At 44.5% G+C, this 21,729-nt stretch overlaps 1 protein-coding gene across 2 annotated transcripts in view; it reads right to left on the reverse strand.

Moving 5' to 3' along the window:
* LOC113800820 (tubulin alpha-2 chain) overlaps positions 1–21,729 on the reverse strand; it is a 34,726-nt gene continuing 12,997 nt past the window's right edge. For both annotated transcript variants that reach the window (XM_070122065.1, XM_070122064.1), the window contains exons 2-11: positions 5,725–5,830; positions 5,363–5,473; positions 4,798–4,970; positions 4,352–4,480; positions 3,781–3,980; positions 3,020–3,131; positions 2,587–2,674; positions 2,192–2,319; positions 1,599–1,762; positions 1–1,230 (exon numbers count right to left, since the gene is read on the reverse strand). In XM_070122065.1, the coding sequence (XP_069978166.1) occupies positions 1,101–1,230; positions 1,599–1,762; positions 2,192–2,319; positions 2,587–2,674; positions 3,020–3,131; positions 3,781–3,980; positions 4,352–4,480; positions 4,798–4,970; positions 5,363–5,473; positions 5,725–5,830 (1,341 nt within the window). In that variant the 3' untranslated portion in view covers positions 1–1,100. The remainder of the gene's footprint in view (positions 1,231–1,598; positions 1,763–2,191; positions 2,320–2,586; positions 2,675–3,019; positions 3,132–3,780; positions 3,981–4,351; positions 4,481–4,797; positions 4,971–5,362; positions 5,474–5,724; positions 5,831–21,729) is intronic.

Below are 21,729 nucleotides of genomic sequence, written 5' to 3' on the forward strand. Positions count from 1 at the left end.
TTCTTCATAACTTATATATTTTATTGAAGAAATATACAAAACGAGTAGAAAACATGTCCTTACCGTAAGTAACACTTAGCGGCCGCTCTCAGGGTCCGCCGGGGCACTTAGCGTAAACATTAAGCCACAGTGTGAATGAAGGATGCTGCTTGTGCTGAAGGAAAGTGAGGAACGATTTTTTTGTCTTTTTTCTTTTTTTTTCATTGTATAGGATCAAAACATACAAGTGACATCCACTAATCATAACTAAAGCTTATAATTTCCTTGAAGAAATGTCTGTTTATCATTATTTTCATAGCAGACGAATAGAGTAATATAGTGCCTCTCGTGTCGAGGCTGGAATCTACTTTTCCGTAAAGCAGTTTATTGTAAATAAATAAAATGGAAGGCTATTCAACACTAAGGAGCAGTGAGCATCATGATGAACATGTTCCATTGAGCATTAACATTGCCATTTCACTTGAGCCAAACCTTTACAAAGATTAGGAAAAGATTTTTTTAAGTATGACTTCTTGTGGGTTTGGTTTATTTCTTATTTTGTGCGTCTTATCTTGTTATGTTCTCCTGAAAAGGCATCCTCTTTTAGGTTTTCTTTAGGATTGTGTTTGGTCTTTGGTATTCACCATTATCATGTTTTCTTAATATGGAATTTCTTTGGCTATGAGCTTCGTATCATATACCCTGTTCATAAAGTATTCAGATCAAGTTTTCTTTCCTTTAACTATTCATATAATTAACAAAAACAAACATGACTAACATTGCTACTAATCTTATGAATTAGTGAGCACTAGGCTTCCACCTCTCACTGTCTAATCTTTGGTCCCATCTGCAGTCCAGCCAGCTCTCTTATTATATTTTAGCGTTCAAGTTATAAACAAACAAATAGAAGGCTGTTTTCTCTCTCTTTTCCCTCTTTTTACTTGTCGTTACCCCTCTCTTTCTCTCTTTCATATCCACCAGCTCTTTCCATCTCTATTTTTTTCTCTGTTTCCTTTCCTCTCCATCTCCTCTTCCCCCTTCTTTCCCACTCTCTCTCCCTCTCCTTCTCGCTCTCCACGACGGACTCGAATCCCCGCCGCTCCGCCTCCGCTCGCCCCTCCTTAATACTCGATGTCCTCGTCCTCGTCCTGGTTCGAGTCCTGGGCCACCTCCTCGTAGTCGTGCTCGAGGGCAGCCAAGTCTTCGCGAGCCTCTGCGAACTCACCCTCCTCCATGCCCTCTCCGACGTACCTGTAGTAGGGATAAATGACGTCAGTTTCTTTAGCAATATACTAACGCAATATCTTACTAAGAGCCTAATAGCTGTGTCATGATAGCATTAGTCTCTTCTGGTTTACAGGGTCAGCGAGGGGACTGACATTACGGCCTGGATCTTATACTTAAACCATGAACTAATTAACCAAAGGGGAATCATGGATTTATAGATAGTGGTCGACAAGAATTTTAAAGACTATTTTCTTTTTTTACAAGGAAAGCAAATGCATCAGCATATAACAGTTTATCTATACTCTATATATAAAACGAAATCTATGCAATCCCGACAAAAGAAATTTGAGTTTAAAAATAGAGAGAAAAGGCGATAAAACTAAAAAGCTTACCAGTGAACGAAGGCGCGCTTGGAGTACATGAGGTCGAACTTGTGGTTGAGTCTGGCCCAAGCCTCGGCGATGGCGGTCGTGTTGGAGATCATGCACACGGCGCGCTGTGTGGGAGCCATGTCGCCGTTGGGGATCACCGTGGGAGCCTGGTAGTTGATGCCCACCTGAGGAAGTTCGACAAAATATAAGTTGGCTTTCGAAATGGCTACAAGATGCCCAACTGAGGAAGTTGAGGAAAAGTAGTTGGTTTTCGAATTGGATTTAGGAAAAAGTTAACGTCGACTTGGATGCGTGGAAAGGTTAGTTTTCCTGTAAGTCGCACCAAAAAGTTTTTGGTTTGTTTTCTACATAATATGCCGTAAACGATTGAGGAATATGTTTGGTATTGGTCATGTAAAGATACTGCCTCCATCACATCCTAACCAAATCAAAACATGTAGACGACAGAAAGATGATATTACACAGATATTAAATATGATATTACTATGCATATATAGAGAAATATACATATAAATATAAACGGGACAATCCACATGAGGGAATATCACAATTCACATTTAAGACACGAGAAGTTCTGAGCCACAGGGCCTTACCTTGAAGCCAGTAGGACACCAGTCCACGAACTGAATCTGCCTCTTTGTCTTGATGGCAGCGATGGCAGAGTTGACATCCTTGGGGACTACGTCTCCACGGTACAACAGGCAACATGCCATGTATTTTCCTGTAACACGTCACACCAATAATGAAGATTGCGAGAAAACAAATGTAACATCTTTCGTGATTTTATCAATTTGAGGCCATCTAAAGGTTCTTAAAGTTAAGATTCTTGATTTTTTTTAATCATGATTTTATTAATCTACTGACAATCAACAGCCTGTTAACAGCAATATCTATATTGTAATATCCATTATGTACAGCCAATATCCACCATGACGAAATCGAATCATGATATCCAGATTGATATCACGATAGGACTGCCAGTACTTACCGTGCCGGGGATCGCACTTCACCATCTGGTTGTTGGGCTCGAAACAAGCGTTTGTAATCTCGGCCACAGACAGCTGTTCGTGGTAAGCCTGCAAAGACACAAAACGGGAATATTGCATTATGGGAATCGAAGAGCGGGATATTGCGGACCAGCGACAAAGGGTGTATGTTCACGATCCACATACGCACAAGAAATGAGGCTTCGGTCATATAGCATATTATCCTCATATTTACTGATCATAGGTGTTTTATCATCATATTGTCACCATTATCATTGCTATCATTATCATCCTCACTGCCATTATCTCTATCATTAACAACAGTAAAAGTAGTAATAGAATTGACTCCTGCTGCCGTTGTCGTAGCAATGGTAGCATGGTCATTAATATAATTTTATCACTATCAGTTGCAGATCTGAAGCTTCCCGCACTGACCTTTTCCACGCTGAGCACGGGCGCGTACGTGACGAGAGGGAAGTGGATCCTGGGATAAGGCACGAGGTTGGTCTGGAATTCGGTCAGGTCCACGTTGAGGGCGCCGTCGAACCTGTTGGGGAAGAATGGGCGCGGGGTTTAAGAGTCTGGTCTTTCGGGTACGGTTCTGTGGAGGGTGGTGGGAGGGAGGGCGGCGAATAGAGGGGTATTGGTGTGTGTGTGTGTGAGAGAGGAGGTGGGGGGGTGAATGTGAGAGTGTGTGTGTGTGTGTGTGTGCGTGCGAATGGTAAAGGTGTTTGTTTAGTGTGTCGAAGTGAATAAATGCAGTCTTTATCTTATTATTCTAAGCAAAAGTCCCTCCTGTCTCCTAACAATCTAACAAATTGAAAGAACGTCTCATTTCTTCTGACAAACTATCTTTCGAGAACAAACACGCATCTTTTATAAACACAAAATAAAAACCTTTTTTAAAATACTTTCCGAGCATTTTGCTGGTCTTCGTAAAGAATCCCTATTTATCCTCTCCTATTTCCTGTCACCTTCGTAAAGAATGCCTTATCTTTCTCCAATTTTCCTAAATATTTTCAAAGATTTTCTTCTTGTTTTCTAACATCCTAACACTACTTTCTACCTCAAATAAAATATTCTGGATCGTTTTCTAACTTCGACCCATTTTATGACCTTTTCGTAGCCGTGAACTGACCTGAGCACGAATTTTGACCTCGACCTTTGTTATGACCTTTCCGTGGCCGTGAACTGACCTGAGCGACGCGGTGATGGACGACACGATCTGGCCGATGAGGCGGTTGAGGTTCTCGTAGGAGGGGCGCTCGATGCCCAGGTTCCTCCTGCAGATGTCGTAGATGGCTTCGTTGTCGACCATGAAGGCGCAGTCGGAGTGCTCGAGGGTCGTGTGGGTCGTCAGGATGGAGTTGTAGGGCTCGACGACCGCCGTGCAGATCTGGGAAGGCGGCAGGAGGAGGGTGAGTTTCGTCGTTGGTGAGGTTGTCAGAGTTGGCCACCATCTCTTTCTCTTTCTCTTTCTCTCTCCCTTTCTTTCTTCTCATTTTCTCTCTTATCTCTCTCTCTCTCTCTCTCTCTCTCTCTCTCTCTCTCTCTCTCTCTCTCTCTCTCTCTCTCTCCTTCCCCTATCCCTTCCCCTTCCCTTTCTCCTACTCCTTCTCCTTCTTCTCCTTCTCCTCCCCCTTCTCCTTCCCCTCTCTCCCTTTCCCTCTCTCCCGATCCTTCTCTCCCACTCCTACTCCCACACCCACTCCCTTTCCCTCTCTCCTTCTCCCACTCCCTCCCCCTCACAGACCCTCCAATGCGCACCTGGGGGGCGGGGTACACGGTGAACTGCAGTTTGCTCTTCTTGCCGTAGTCAACCGAGAGTCTTTCCATCAGAAGGGACGTGAAGCCAGATCCGGTGCCTCCGCCGAAGGAGTGGAAGACGAGGAAGCCCTGTGGATGCAGAAGAAATGAGGTCCTGTTTTGTTTTGTTTTGTTTCATGTGTGTCCGTGTTTCGGTTCTTCATGTAGGGCAGTCTCTCCCTCTAACATGATGGTGCATAAGTTGTCTCGTTCTCTCTCTTTTTTATGTTTCGTTTGCAATCAGTCATATCATTGCCATTTTTCCCATGAATTTTCTCTTAACGCGATGAGAAAACAAGATTCGAAAATTCCCACGGCCATGATATCTGAAGAAATCTTACACTCTCTTCCCATTTTTTTTTTTCTGGATATTTTCTTCACACATCAACTTCAGTCAGAAATCTTACCTGAAGACCTGAGCAAGCATCTGCCATCTTGCGCAGCTTGTCCATGACTAAATCCACTTGTTCTTTCCCAATGGTGTAATGGCCACGAGCGTAGTTGTTGGCTGCGTCCTCCTTACCATTGATCAGCTGTTCAGGGTGGAACAGTTGGCGGTAAGGGCCGGTCCTGACCACGTCTGAAGCACAAGGAACGGGTTAATCTTATTTATCCGATAAATGTTTGTTGGCTTCAAAGAAAATGTGGGTTAAAACACAGTTCGATACGCTAGCAGTGAGAAAACAGTTTCATCACAGTAGTAGTATTCTGTAGGAATACGAATGCATGTAACTGCAGGGCTAAGTTCTACGTTAAATCATGGTTATATTAACTTTTCCTTTTGGAGTCACATTATTTGCGTGAAAATCTGGATTATTTTACAGAGTTATATTACATAGGTAAAGCAAATGACATAGTAAAGACATTTTATTGAAAATAACAAAGTTTACCAGCGAAAAGGGAGTTCCCTCTAATTCAAAGAAAACCATATTGTTATGGGTAACTCGTAGAAATTAACGCACAATCACTTACCAACAACAGTAGGTTCCAGATCCACGTAGATTGCACGTGGGACATATTTGCCCCTTCCTGTCTCTTGGAAGAAGGTTGTGTACATATTTTCCTCTTGAGCAACATCTTCGGCTGAGAGAGAATTTGACAAAGGTTAGTAAAAATCTTCTGGTATGAATGTAGTCTATTGTATTTAGTCTCTTTTACTTTCCACTCTCATAAGGAGAAAATGTGAATATAGAAAGAAAATAAAGTAAAACATAGATAGAGAGAAGGTGAGAAGGATATAAAGAACAAGTATAAATGTGAGAAAAGAAAAAAATATAAATGCCAAAGGAAATACAGTGTATATGGGAAAACACAGAGCGATCGAGCACACTTACCGAGGTGGCCGTCGGGCTGGATTCCGTGTTCCAAGCAGTACAGTTCCCAGCAAGCGTTGCCGATCTGCACGCCGGCCTGACCGATGTGGACGCTGATGCACTCACGCTGCGAAGAGAAGAAAAAACAATTGAATTTCCTTTCCGAAAATGTAGTGGGTAGATTCAGATAGAGAGGGATGGAGGGAGAGAGAGAGATAACTGTGTAATTACAGATAGATAGATATATAGATTGCGATATAAAGACACGCATTAGCACAAATAAAAATGGGTTCATTGAAAAGTGCATTAAACTCATTAACTGTATTCATTACCGTGAATAACAAAGACAAAATGGAAAGATGTCTCGTCATCATCAATGGTTGGGGGAGAAAAAAAAAATGTAATCATCGGCAAAGACGTTGCAATTCGAAAAATAATAGTTCGCGTTTTGAGAGAGTCAAGCCGTGATTCCGGAGCGAGCGTTATGAAAATCATCCTGTTCGAAATCGCTTTTTTGAACTTTCGACAACTACGCTGAACTAAATTCTTGATTCGCTGAGGTTTCCTTTGCATGACAACTTTGGACTGAAATTATCCCCATCAAATCGACATTAAATCAGATTTATACCATGGTATTATATCTATTGAGACCGTTAGTTGAGAAAAAAATATGTATGTCAGTCATGATCTACTTTAGAGTGAAAATGCAAATATGATTCTTATTTCAATCAGCCGAGCAGGTCACAACCGGATTAGCATGGGGGAAAGACGTACCCATATGTGAATAGGCGACACATATCGTATGAATGTGTATATATCAAATTCATCTATTGGTCAATATTTTTATGTAAATGCATGTACTTTGAAATGCAAATACACACACACACACACACACACACACACACACACACACACACACAATATATATATATATATATATATATATATATATATATATATATATACATACATTTATATATATATATGTATATATATATATATATATATATATATATATATATATATATATATATACATATATATGCAAGCCAGGAATAACATCCACCAAATAAAATATACGACAGAGGAAAGCGTATGTCACTCTGCCCTTTAAGTCGGATATTACCTACGAGAATTAGCCAGAAATTGAGTGTAAACTCCATCACAGAGAGGAAAGGGGAAAGGAAAAGAAGAAGGGAGATGAAAAACAGAGGAAAAGCTAAAGAGAACGAGAAAGACAGCATAAAATTGAATAGCAGGCAAGGCAGCGGAGAGGAGAGGAGCACAGCGTAATAACAAGGAATGCTAAACCAAAGACGCCTCGCAAAAAGGGACAATTTCTCGTCTCGTTTGGCTTATAAACAGCATCCCTTCGCGGATAATTTTCATTTTGCGTTTTTATTCTCGTTCGTGGATAATCGTGAAGGGGGGAGGAGGGGAGGGGGAGGGGACGGGCGGGGTTGGTGCTCTGGTAGCTTATGTGAAGGAGGAGGAGTTCGTTTGCCTGCTCTCTGCATTATGATAAAAGCTTTTTTTCGCTTTCTCTCGCTCTCTCCTTCGCTCTCTCTCTCTCTCTCTTCTCTCTTTTTCGCTTAGTTCTGTTACGTTCATCATTTTGGCCGTGCGGTTTTCTGTCCGTTTATTACCGTCTTCGTTACTGTGATTTTTATGGTATGATCATCATTTGTGTTTTCATCATTATTATCAATGTTCGCCAGTATAATTGCGATTGCGCATAAGGATCTTCTTGCTGTGCATGCAAGGATCTCTGTGTGTGTGTGTGGGAGTATGGGCGCTTGTGTGTGTGCATATGTGTGTGTGTGTGTGTGTGTGTGTGTGTGTGTGTGTGTGTGTGTGTGTGTGTGTGTGTGTGTGTGTGTGTGTGTGTGTGTGTGTGTGTGTGTGTGTGTGTGCTCTATGCCGCGCCCGCCATTTCCGTTCCGTGGGCAGCGGCCCGAACGTGACTCACGGAAAAAGCGCATCAAACTTTCACGCGCTGTTCCGGCGCCGCGATCGATCCGTCTGGGCCCCCGAAGTCTCGACGAGGCTATTGACGTCATAATTAATCAACAGGTGCGATTGACCCGAGAAAATGGACAAGGCGGGCTCGAATTATTATTTTCTATACATGGTGAACATTTTGGAAAGCACGAAGACATCATCATTTGTGGCGATGACAAGGATGATTATAATAATGGGAACAACAGCAACAGTAACAGTAACTATGAAAATTATGATTATTATTGTCATCATCACTAGTACTATTGTTATAATTATCACTATTATTATCAATGGCATTATCATTCTTACCATTATTACCATTATTGTTATCATTCTTATTATTATCATTATTGTTATCACTATTATCATTAATGCCATTGTTATTATTATCATCATAAAACCAACCACGCGGATGATAATGAAATAAAAAGGGTCTCATGGTTGGCCGAATAAGCAATTCGCACAACCCGGCGATCTGCCCGAGGAAGCGGTCACTCAATAAAGCAGACAAGGGCAATTTTCCTAAAGGTTACTCAGCCACACCTGCCGCCGAAGGGAAAGGTCAGGCGGGTATTAAGGTCCGACGGCGGCGGGGGAAAGGGGAACATGAGAACTGAAAATGACCTTAAGGGGTAGAAGGGGAGGGAGGATGGAGAGGGAGACGAGAAGAAATGAGGGAAGAGGAGAATGAGAGAGATATCAGGAGTGGAAGGAAAAGCAGTGGGAGAGACAAGGAGGCGAAGGAGATGAGATCAAAAGAGAAGGAAAAGGGAGACGGGACAGGAAAAACAGACAAGAGAGAGGCAGAAACAGACAGACAGACAGAGACAGAGAAGAGGAGAAGATCCCACGAAATGTCATTACCAACGCTCTTAAACAACCCACTCTACTCCCGCGAGCGATTCGCAGGAACAACCTCTTTCACAATCAAATTTCCGATCTCAAGATGACAACACCGCGCGCACTCACTGGCTGGGCGGATCACGGACTATGACTCTATCCCGGGAAGAAGGAGAATATATCATTAATACTAAATAATTCAAACAACAAAGAGGCAGGTGTACGTGGGAGGGGCAGGGGGAGGGGGAAGGGGAGGGCAGGTGCAAGGTGGTAAAAGGGAAGGAGGGATGGACAGGAGACGGAGGGAAGTAGGAAGGGGAGGGGCATAGGTAAAAGGACAGGGAGCGAAAAGAAGGAAGGGAGGGGAAAGGAAAGGTGGTCAGAGGAGCTGGTGTAAGTGGAGGATGAAAAAAAAAGAAAGGAACGAGGAATGGAGAAGATAAGGAAGAAAGAAGAGGAGGGGCAGGGGGAGGGACAGGGGCAAGACCAAAGGAGAGGGGGGTCAGGGTCGTGTGGTCAACAACAAGGCTTCGGTTCAGGTCCGTGAGTCGCTGATTCACTGAGTCGTGTGAGTCATGGCGAGTGCACGCGCTGCCTCCTCGCTCATCCCGAACGCCACCCCCCGGCGAAGCACCTCCGAGGGCCCGCGGGCTTAAAGGGATTCGTTTTTCTAGGACTTGACACGTGTAGTTAGCTCAAGAGATCTTTTTTTTTTTTTTTTTTTTTGCAATTAAATTATTTTCCTTTGTCTCTTTCTGTGGCATCTTGGGATTTTTATGTTATCGAGTCAGTTTTCTTCCCTTCCTCCTACTTTTTCTTCTTCTTCTTCTTCTTCTCCTTGTTCTTATTATTATTATCATCATTATTATTATTATTATTATTATCATTATTCCTCTTCTTCTCCTTCTCCTCTTCCTCCTCCTTAACTTATCTTTCTTTCTTCATTTCCATTCTTTTCTTTCTTTCTTTACCCACATAAGCTCCTAATAAAAAGAATCGTACGTGTTGCATTCAGATAGCTTTGCATGATTCGTCTTTTCTCAAAAATCCTTGTGCGGCTTCCTGTACTGCAAACACTTTGTCACGGCGTTTGCCATTAAGCGCTTTAATTGCAAGTGACAAATTTCCGCTGAGAGGAGTCTTTATTCATTTAGTTATACATTTAGTTATTCGTGTATCACTAGTTCGGTTGTTTGTTTCGTTTGCTTGTTTACTTGTTTCGATTTTGTAAAGCTAGATATAAGTGTGTTGGCGTTAAAATATTGTGTAAAAATGGCCACGTGCCTACATTCTGTATATACAAATATATAAAATGTTCGCGTTCAAAGTTTCCTTTCCCGCAAAACCCGGGAAATCTTACAAATTGTCCTTGCAGCTTACAGCGACGCCATGCAGGTGAGACGTGGCTGTTCTTCCGCAGAAAACCCAAACCAGTATCATCGATTCTCTTTCCAACACGGTTTTCTCCCTTGTCATATCCTTACGTTGCCACCAATATCAAGATCTATATATAAGCGATATTCTGAAGTATTCTTTATCAAGAATCGATATGACTGTCGATTTGAGGAAGTCATTTTGAAAGATTTGAACAGCCTTGCCTGTCACCGCCGACGCGTGTTCCGCCGTACATGTCACTTCCGTTTTCTTTGTAGTCATTTTTGGCGTCTGGCGGAGGGGAGCCTCTGTTATTTTAAAATGGAATGCTCATTAACTCGTTAAATCGCTATATCTGGATACGTCTACGTGTGTGCGTCTGTGTGTGGGTTAATGTATTTATAAGTATATATACATACAAGATTGTAAACACATATACATACATACATACATACATACATACATATATAAATATATATATATATATATATATATATATATATATATATATATATATATATATATAAATGGATCTTTAATATCTATCTCACTTTCGCAGTGTATCAAGTACACCAGTCTTAGCCCCTGCCTCTCCTGTAGTGTCTCACACTTGACCCAGTGTTCTTTCTCCCCGATCTTCCTCACCATATTTCCTTCCTTCCTCACCATACCAATCCCTCCTCGCCCTTAAACCTCGCCCAAAAACTTCGCCCTAAAACCTCGCCCTCCGGCCTGCCTGCCCCTCACCCTTTTCGCTTTCTCCGTACCTGGCCTCCGCCCTCCACCCTCAGCCGAGCCAGACGGCGCCGTGTGAGTCGCAGCTGTGCAGGAGACTCCACAAATATTTGGGTCTGGCTAACATATTGGTTGTCTTGTCCAATCGGTTTTACACATGACGTTTGTCTAGACAGAACCAAGGTGCGTAAAGATCGAGTTACAGATCAGTGTCGGATGAATTCCTTTTCCGTTTCGTGTGTGCTTTCGGTTCCACTACTGGTGCGTGTTCGATGTGGATTCTCACTAATATAACGTTATTCACGAAAGTAGGACAGTTGAAATCTCTTGGATTTTCGCCTATGCCTGTCGAGAGTTTTGAATTATCAGATTAGGCACTGACTGTCCACATAACGAAGTCAAGAAGAAAGAAGTTGAGAAAAGTTGAGATTTTTATTTGAAATTGTATTTTTATTATAATTTTCTTCACTGTCAATTTTGATGTGAATCCGATACCATAATAAACATTTACGTCATATCTCAGTCACCTTTCAATGAATAAAGCTTAACGGAAGGGAAAAAATAACTGTAATGTACTACTCATAGCTCAATCAGAACCAGGTCGTAACCCCGGTAATAACGAAGCCCGAAGAAGAAATTAATAAGTTGTAATAAAGTCAAAAGGTTGCGAGGGTGACTCTCCACAACAGCTGATGATAAACTGTGATTCTCGACAAGTACCGTATAGGGTGCGGTCGCGTCAGGCAGTTAAATGCTCCTCCTGTTGCTTGCAATGGCATTTCAAGACGAGCACGAGAGGTAGCTCCGTGAGAGGAAAAGAGGGGAGGAAAAGCGGTAAACAAAGAGAGGGGAGAGAGAGGGGAGGGGGGAATGGGAGAAAAGCGAGAGGGGGAAATGTGTATCATTTGACGTCTTGCGAGGGGAGGAGAGGGGAGTTATTCTTGATGCAGGAAATGCTCGCGTGGGAGAGCCAAGGAGCACCAGGGACTCCCCTCGGAATGCCGGGATTACGGCTAATGCACGACCTCATTACCAACGACACACGAGACGGCGACAGAAAAGGACCTCGAACAACGGAACTGTGATTGTGCTTTGGACCGCGTGGCAACACTATTTTTAAACCGTTCACGCCCCGAGATAATAAAAAAGGAAAAAAAAGGGAGAAGGGAAATCGAAAGACAAAAGAGAAAGACACTCGCGCCGACTCATCGCCTTTCCCCTCGCACTGTGTCAGTCCTCGCTCCCTTCCCCTCGCAGATGGTCTCTCCATATCTGCTCCTCCGAGGAAAAATATTTGTTTTTGTTGGCGTCTTCGTTTTCCTTTATCTCTCTCTCTCTCTCTTTCTCTATCTATGTCCATCTACCTATCTATTTATCTAGCTATCTCTCTCTTGAGCTAAAGGAATGCACGCAATCTGGTTATCTAATGTACATTTGTACAAATACACAAATCATATGCATGCACGCATATATGTGCTCCATACAAACAGGCGCCCTGATACAGTACTTGCATACAGCACTTGCATACTTGAACTTTTATCCTGTAGGAAAGGTATTGCTCATTGAGTATGAGTCACTGCGCAACTTTACGATGCTATCACCAAATAAAAGCGCTCATAACCATCAACGTAATATGCAGTAACTAGTGTTCATGAGAGAGAAAGAGAAAAGGAGAGAGAGAGAAAGATCATTTATATTCATCTTTAAATTCTTTTCTCGCAATAACAAAATTCTTATTCATTATACACATGTACACATACACAAACATGTCTGTATGTATAATGTATAAGATCAGAATTCGGAACCTCCCGTACGCCCGCAGCCTGCGCCGCCCCTCGTGAGGACGGGCCGCCGCCTCGCCGTCGTCTCCTTCGCTCACGCCGAGAGCAGCGCCGTCGCCTCCCCCCCCCTCCCCCGCCCCCACGTGCGCCCAACGCCAAGCCCTCCACCATTTCCTGTGATTGCGGGATGAACTCTTCGGAGGAGGCGGAGGAGGAGGAGGAGGAGGAGGAGGAGAAGGAGGAGGAGGGAAAAGATTGGAAGGAGGGAGGAGGAGTGGGGTAAACATTACACGAAGTAAGAATTACACTGATTTCTATTATGTGGCGAGGGCTATTATGGGGATGCTTTGCATTTCTTTGAAAATTGCCGATGTTCATCTTTCGCTCTTGGGCTCTGTGAAGCTCGATTAAGCATCCAATTTTCGACATTATATGTATGTGTTTGTGTGTGTGTATACATATATATATATATATATATATATATATATATATATATATATGTGTGTGTGTGTGTGTGTGTGTGTGTGTGTGTGTGTGTGTGTGTGTGTGTGTGTGTATGTGTGTGTGTGTGTGTGTGTGTACAAATATATATATATAGAGAGAGAGATATGTGTGTGTGTGGTGTTATATTTGTATATGTGTGTGTGTATTATGTGTATGTATATGTATATGTATATATATATATATATATATATATATATATATATATATATATATATATACACACTCTGCCGGCGACAAGGAACCCCTTCTGCACAACCAACCGCAAGATCGCCGGAGCAGCGCCAGATAACCGTCATGCAACAGCCTGCAACACCGCGCAACGTCGATGCACTCTGCCGATCAAACACAAACGGTGATGCCGACGTAGCGAGCTCTGTTTATTTTTCTTCCGGCCGGCAAGCGTAATTCGTGCATTGACAAAGACAGTTGCAAATGGTATTTAAATTCCCTTCCACGAGAAACACCGGCTTGTCCTGCGTCTCCTCTCTCCTCCTCTCGCTCCCTTCGCTTCCCTCGGCTCTTATGAGGAGACTGTGTGTGACCGCCTGTTTCTCTTGTCGCCAATCGGGCCAATTTAAAATTTCCTTTAGCCAATTATAGTAATCTGTGTGTGTTAAGCATTGTTATCGTGGCATTTATCCTGCCTAACACATGGCGCCAAGCGAACCCGCGGTGAACCAGTAACTCGATCTTTTCCCTCTAGCTAAAGATCAAATTTAATACAAATTATATGTGGACATTTAGTTTTATATGAAAACAATAGAATATCTTCAAATCTAGAAGAGAAATAAGTCAAAGGAATCATTCTCGTACGCCCGGCAGCATTGTTCGTGTGTGTGCTGACCGCTACAGAAGTTAGAGAGCCATTAAACACTTTTCTGTTACGCATGTGTTGGTCTGCTTCGTTTAAACTCGTCTTAATTACCATTTGCAATACTTGTTACATTGCTTCGAACAGGAAGGAAAATAGTGCATATTGAAACAAGGGAATTAAAAATCTCCTCAGCCACTGTTCTGTTTTCGGTTTAGCTCTTTGTTGTTCCAAGTCAACTCCAGTTTTGCCGTCTCACCTCGGCGTGGCAGACTCGAATGCGGCCGAGTTCGATTTAATATTATGTTGTTGTTTTTCTTTATCCTGCGTTCATTCTCTTTGCTAATCAACAGAAATGAAGATGGATCGTGAAACATTATAAACATGTAATTAAAAATGGCTACTGAATTGTTCAATTAACTTTCGTTGCGCATTCGTGAACATGATATATTTTTTCGTGTGTCATTAGGTTCGCTATAATAACTTCTTTAATGTTTTGTAATCATTCCGGTGGAAAATGAAATATAAGGTTTACGTGTACACACTGTACGTGGCATTATACTTCTTTTGTGTACACATGGATGCATACTCATGGACAGGTAGAGCATTATCGTATATGTAAGCGTTTCGTAAATGAAGAAAGAATGGACATACAGAAACAGAAGGGGAATAAAAGGCAATGTAGACTCTATACAAGTCTCGTCTCTTTAACTTTCTCATGGAGACACTTCCTGTCCTCCTTCAACCTCCGTCTTCCTCACTTATTTCCTCACGCTCCGCTGCCGAAGAGGAAGAAGGGGAGGAGGAGGAGAAGGAACGTGTGGTTTAGGAGGGGAAGAAATGGACGGAAAGAGAAAGAGGGGGAGAGAGAGAGTATGCATACATATGTACAAGGACAGCCAGACGAGAAGAGAAAAAGAAAGGAAAAGGGGGAGAGATAAAAAAGGTGAAACGAAACGAAAGACACGACAAATGAATTCGGAAAGTCAAAAAGCACATTCAACCGGCAAAGGATCAAGAACCTTAAACAATGAAATGAACCAGAAAAAAACAGGCGGCAGATAGAAAGAGAACGAAAGGGAGAGAGAGAAAAAAAAGCGAGTGCAAGAAAAGAAAAAAAAGTGAGACAAAAGACGAACGTGTTCCGAGAAGGTTTCAAAGTGAAGCCGATTCGAAGGTTCGAACCATGACTCTGCGGGTTTCGAAGCCTCATAGGAAGGTGTCGCTGATTTGCGTTCGAGTGTGAAATTCGGGTTTGTTTGTCTTTTTACTTTTTTGCCACTCACACGGTTTAATTACCCTGCACAGACTGAAAAGCGGGTGAAATACAAATACATTTGGATTTTAAGACCGCCTTGGTTTAAGAGAACGTACTCATAAAACCGTTAGTCTTTTTTTAGGCGGGAAGGGACATTTAGGTAGAACTGATACGAAAACTGAAATCTAAATGTATAGATTCCAGTTCGCTATATAAGTATATATTGGTATCGAAATTGCAAATAAGACCGGCAACTGCAAACAATCAAGTCGCCGAGACGTTGCAAAGGCAATCTGACATGCCTTCTTTGTTGCAGTATCCGGCATGACTCTCTGTCGGTTGCAAGTCAGCTGATTCAGAGCCGGATGAGTGAACAGGAAGATGTGAAAATGCTAGATGTAGATACACTTGCTCTGCACACATTCCGGGAATTCTTGGTATGTCATATTCAAAGAAAATCTGAATATGCTAGTTAGGGAAACTGTTGATATATAATTTTATAAAGACAATGGTAGATTAAAAAGGTGGAATGTATGTTTGTTGGAATTATATATATATATATATATATATATATATATATATATATATATATATATATATATATATGTGTGTGTGTGTGTGTGTGTGTGTGTGTGTATATACATATATCAAATCAAAATAATGAATAAAAGATATGTGAAAATTCTTGCTATAAAAAATGTTAAAAATTTCATTATTAACATTACTTTAATACCTAATCAAATAAAAGTCAAAATATTCTTAGGATATTTAATAAATATCTAAACTCAATTTCAAACAATGGATATTCCAGTCGGCTGCGTTTAGAATATGGAACAAAAAATGATGAACAGAAAAAATAACCACAGGGACAGCTGAGCGGAAACCACGAGTACTGACGTATTTTTTTTTTTTTTTCTTATTTTTAGGGGACACTTTTTTATGTTTTGGATTATAAGAATATATTGAGATCGTTGCGAGCTCTCGCAAGATTTAATAAGGTCAAATAGTATTAATAACAATAAGTTTATATATATATTATATATATATATATATATATATATATATATATATATATATATAGCGACGTAACTTTGTAAAAATAGGCAACAGTATAAGGGATGGCATTGTAACATATTTAGTTTTTATGTTGGTAATAATAGTAGTAGTCGTTATTGCGTGAGTCGTAGTAGTAATTTCGTAGAGGTTGTAGTAGCATTGGTCTGTGTAACGGTAGTAATAATAGTGCTTTTTACAATGGCGGTAGTAGAAGAAAAGAAAAAAACATTAAAAAAACAAGCCATTTCTTCCTCAGGTGATTCTAGGTCGAAAAGGAAGTCCCCATAATTACCTTCCTCTTTCCCTCCCCTCCCCCTCCCCCTCCTCCTCCTCCCTAACATTCGTCCCCTCCCATCCTCTCCCTACACCCCTTATCTACCCCCCCTCCCCCACCCGCTTCCCAGCCCCTTGGAGATGGTCAGTGGGCGTAGCGAGGTCAGGTCACTCGAGCGGAGAGGAGAACGTCTGTCTGCGCGTAAGGAAGGAACATCGGAAACAGGTGACAGGAAACGGGTTTGGAAACACGCCAAGAAAAATGGGCGGAAATACACCACGTAAAGCGGGTCGCCAAATCGTGCTAATTCCAGTTCGCGAAGACGAGAGCGGGGGGAGGGGAGAGGGGGTAGGGGGAGCTGATTCCCGGCAATTCGCGGAGACATGAACGGCAAAAAAAACACAAAATAATCCGGTTGTTATAACAGGAAAGCATAAATAACGCCAAATTGAACGCTTCGTAACGGGGAATGAACAGATTAGTCGAAGAATGAACTGCGCAAAAAAATACAATCAAAAAAAGATTAGAAGAAAACACCGAGAGCGAAAAAATGCAGATGTCATTCATACAATCAGTGGAAACCTCCGACATTTCCGTTCCGCAGGAGAAGACAACGACGGAGGCGCTGAAGAAGTCGCTCGCTCGGTCTCCTTCCTCGGCTGATCCGCTCGCGACCCCAGAGGGAGGAGACAGCCACAGTAGCTGCCGCAAAACAAACTTCCCGAAAAACAATAAAGGAAACAGAAAAAAGCTAAACACAAATGAATGCATAAAGAGGAAGAGGAAGCGGGTATTTTATTCACTCCGGCGTCATGGGCACTCGCATCTCCCTTCGAGGCCACCCAGGGACGGGAAACATAAAAATCCATTTAATTGTAAAGACGGCGAAGAAAGGGACAAAATAGATGAAAAGAGAAAAAAAAGAGAATCAAAGGGAAAAGATTTCCATAAGGGTTCTAAATTGGCGGATGTCGTAATTATGTTATTATTTTTCGTGTTCGTTTGTGTTTCTTTCTCTCGCGATGCCAGAGTGACGCCATGACGGAGGGAGAAGGGGGAGGAAACAGCTTTGACATCGCATTTATCTCTGCCTTGGATGCCCCTCCCTCGCCCCTCCCTCGCCCCTCCGCCCTGTCTGACAGCGGGATGAATGAACTCGGAATGGAAATGTTCGCGTTATGAGAAGCAGCACGATTCGGCGAGTCCCAATCCGCCATCGAGACAGGTCGTGAGGCGCTAATCAAGGCGCGGAATCCAAATGTCATATATTCTTATCCGCCGTGACCGTGGCGAGCGCAGGGCGTAATGACGCGGTGTCTGCTCCACTGGCTTGTCTTTCAGCAGATCAAGGCACCAGAACCTGCTATTTGTATAAGCCCTTCCACCCCTTCCCTCTTCTCCCTTCTTCGCTTCACGAAGGTCTCGCGATCCACACGTTCTCGCCCACGCCCATCTGAGACTTCACGCCCACGCTAGACTCGCGCCTCCTTGCACTGCACGCGAGTGGCAACACATCTCCCGCCCAGGGAGCTTTTGGGCGTCCCTCGCGGCGCCTCACTCCGGGCGGCGGCAGAGGACGCCCGCGCCATGCCCGGCCGGTTGGCAGCTCGCGTCTCCGAGGGCATGGGCGGGCGCCCTCGGCGTGTGAAGGGGACGCGGATGCGGAACATTATGTTTCAGGTTGGTGCTCTCGCCTGCCTCGGTCTGCGCCTAATCATGGGAATGGATGGGCGGCGCTTGACGAGCCTCCCCCGGCGTGAAACAGGCAGATGAATCCCGCGGCTCGTAAAAGGCGTAATCGCTGTGGGCGTGGGCGGGAAGGGGAGAGGGGGAAGTGGGCGGAAGTAGGTCAGGCAAGCGTGGGCGGTAGCAGAACAGGTGCACAGGACAAGGTGGGAAAGTGATGTGTGTTTAGACGAGTTGGGTTTTGATGGGCGCGCTTGGGAGGGTTGGGCGCGGGAAGGCGAGGCCAAGGGGAGCGTGAATGCGAGAAAGGAGGGAGAACGAGCGAATAAGGAGACATAGAGAGGGAAAGAAGGAAAGAGGGGAGGCTGGACACAGCAGATTACGGTGATTTGATTGCTGAGAGAGAAGTCGGTGTATGCATGTAGCTGCTTATGCGTATGCATGTATGTGTACACACGCACACACACACACACACACACACACACACACACACACACATATATATATATATATATATATATATATATATATATATATATATAAATAACTTCAGTGCGTGTGCATTTCTGGTGTGAGAAAAACTGTCGGAATGATAGGTAAACCGAGTGTTTTGTGAGGACCGATGAGGTACAATAATATAGGGATGAGGAGTATTAAGGGAGGATGTGGGCGTGGCCGGGGAGGGCGAGGGGTCGGGATGGGGGGAGGGGGGAGGTGCATGGCTGGGTGAGTCTCCAGTCAGCTGTACAACTCTCCCTCCGTCCTCCCTCCCCCTTCCCTCCACCTTCCCTCCCACCCTCTCCCTTCCTCCCACTCCCTCCCTCCCATCCTCCCTCCCCCTTCTCTCCCTTCTTCTCTCCCCCCTCCCTCCCTCCCTCCCTCCCTCCCTCCCTCTTCCCTCGAGGCGCCGGAAGCTACAGTCAAGACATTGTCTCGCCGAATGCTGACAGAATATCCCGGCAGAGCAGATTACAGCCACTGTGTGCTGTTAAAGGGACATCCCACGCTAAGGTTCTGCCACGGGTGTCATGTCATCTCTCGAGGGGCTAATTCATACTAAAAATCGTAAGAGAAAAGCATGGATGTGTTCTGTGTATCCCTTGCTGGATAATTTGTCTCGAGGGCCTAATTCATATTAAAAACCACAAGAGAAAAGCGTGGAAGTGATGGATCCCTCGTTGGATAACTTGGGTGCGTGCCCTTGTGTTGGCGAGGTGGTAATCCGGACTCGAATCAGAATAAATATCCGATTGTCTGAAGAAGTGATAACAATTTTCCTCGTAATCGTTGCAAGCGCTAACGAGCCAACCGAATAAAAAGATTCGAGCGAGTGTCGTGCAATCATGCAATCATTTTCTTAGGCTGTAAATTCTGAATTAATGTCTGTATCATCCTCCCTTCAGAAAATGTCAGCTCATCTAGGCTCCTCTGCAGGTGCGAGGCGCTGGGCGGGATGGGTGGGCGGTGGGGAGGGAGAGAAGGAAGGGGGTGAAGGGAGGGGGGGAGGGAGTGGGAGAGAGACAGAGGAAGGGGTGCTTTTGTGGAACACGTGGAGATATGCTTGGGTAACCCCCCTCCCCTTCGACCCTTCCCTTCCTCCTTCTCCCCATCCACCCCTCAGAGCCCTCTCCCCTCACTCATTTCCCCTCATCACGGCTCAATTCTCCTCAACTCATGAGGGTTACAGAGGCTAGTCTCCCCTCTCCCCGCTCTGACTTTTTCTCAAGTTGACAATTTGTTCGGGGTGGATGTTATTAGTATGAGTCATGGCTGAGGGTGAAAGGCCGGGAGGGGGGGTGACACAACGGGCATGACACCCGGGCAAAGCTGGCATGGCATCTACCGTCATGGAGGCACATGGCGTGTCATGTTAATTGCCCTCTACCCTCTATTCTGCTGCCCACTTCCCGTTGTGGTCTGGGTAAGGGATGCGGTTGCTGGCTTTTCAGGTGAAAGGAGGCTTCGTTATGTATCATTAGTTGAAGAGCCGCTTTTATCGCATCTGCGGGATCGCTGGCGGGAGAGAACATCTGCTCTCCACACTTGGGCGCAGAGAACATCCGCTGAGAACATGCGTGAAGACGATCCTACACATGCAGTACGAGGTTGGGCAGGGCGAAGAAGGGGGCGAGAGGGGTAGGGGGAGGAGAAAGAGGAAGAGAGGGAGAGGAGGAGTAAGAATAGGAGGACGAGTAGGAGAAGGGAGGAGGAGGAGAGGAAGGTGAAGAAGTGGAGGCACTCGCTCGGGCGTGGCGGAGCGCGAGGTCGTGACCCGTGACGTGCGTCCGTGCGTGTTGCGGGCGTGACCATCACCCCGTCAGCAGGAAGAAGAGGAAGAAGGGAAAAAAGATGAGAACAAGGAAGTAAAAAACCCTCTAGACGATGTCAGTCCATCGAGTCATCGGGCGTGGTGTCACGCGGGAGCCCACCGGGCCTCGGTGGGCCTGTCGGAGGCGGCGTGCCACTCTGTCTCGCCGAGGTCTGGGCACAGGACTTCACTCGAACATCAAGAATTAGCGCTGCGCTTTCCATATATTTGCAGAGGGTGGAGTGAACGCTCCATCTGCACATGTGTTTGCGTTCAAGGTTTCCCCAAGCCAAGAATACAGCTAAGATAGACACAACAAAATCCACTGGAATTAATATTGTTGTGTGATGATTCATGCCCGTCTGGGCCAAGGCGGTGACGTCACTACCAACAACATCCCTGGCTTCTTGTCCCCCGACGAAACGACGCTACCCACCCAGTCCACTCACCCGCCCGCCCACCCTCTCCAATTGCCCTGAATACGTGGTCTCCGCCATAAAAAGTACATTAATGGAAATACGCCATGGCCTCTATGGCGCCTCGCTTGAACTTCTCACTGATGCCATGACACCTCTCACGAGAAGCCAAACGTCTCGGAAGAACAAAAGGAAAGTAGAAATAGACCCTTTGCTTTCTTCGAGACCTTAACCAGTTCAAGCGAGAGTGAGGATAACAGCCCGAGCACTGCCGCTTTGTTGACAGCCCTGAGGTGACACCGTAGCACATGAGTGCTGAGGCCTCGGGCATGGCGGAGGCGCTCGCTCGCGCCGAGGGCCGCGCCGCCGGGAGCTCGGAGAAACTGGCGTGGCCGAACGTCCTTGTCAGTCGCCGTAGAGAATCATCGTCTCTGTCTCCACTCAGCTATATCAGCCTCTCTATCTGTATATCATATCCACACACACACACATATCGACCACATACACGTACACACACACATGCACACACACACACATACACAAACACATACACACACACACACATACACATACACACACATACATATATATATATATATATATATATATATATATATATATATATATATATATATATATATATGTGTGTGTGTGTGTGTGTGTGTGTGTGTGTGTGTGTGTGTGTGTGTGTGTGTGTGTGTACACACATATATATACATATCCATATGCATGAATATTCCGCGCCAGACGCTGTCCCGAGCTCAGAGGCCGTGTCCCCGCGGGCCGAGAAGGAGCCCCGGAACCAGCGGCGTTGCCCGCCCGCGACGGCGACACGCAAGAGCACGCCCAACTGAAGCCGCCGTTTTATGGCTTCACTCCCGATCACTCCAATCTCTGTCACTGTCACAATCACAGTCACGGCCACGCCCATCAACACAGCGTTATATAATTGAAACATAACGAGGTGGTTTTCTCATCTCTG

Source organism: Penaeus vannamei, chromosome 5, assembly GCF_042767895.1.
Source record: "Penaeus vannamei isolate JL-2024 chromosome 5, ASM4276789v1, whole genome shotgun sequence".
NCBI classification, from domain to species: Eukaryota; Metazoa; Arthropoda; class Malacostraca; order Decapoda; family Penaeidae; genus Penaeus; species Penaeus vannamei.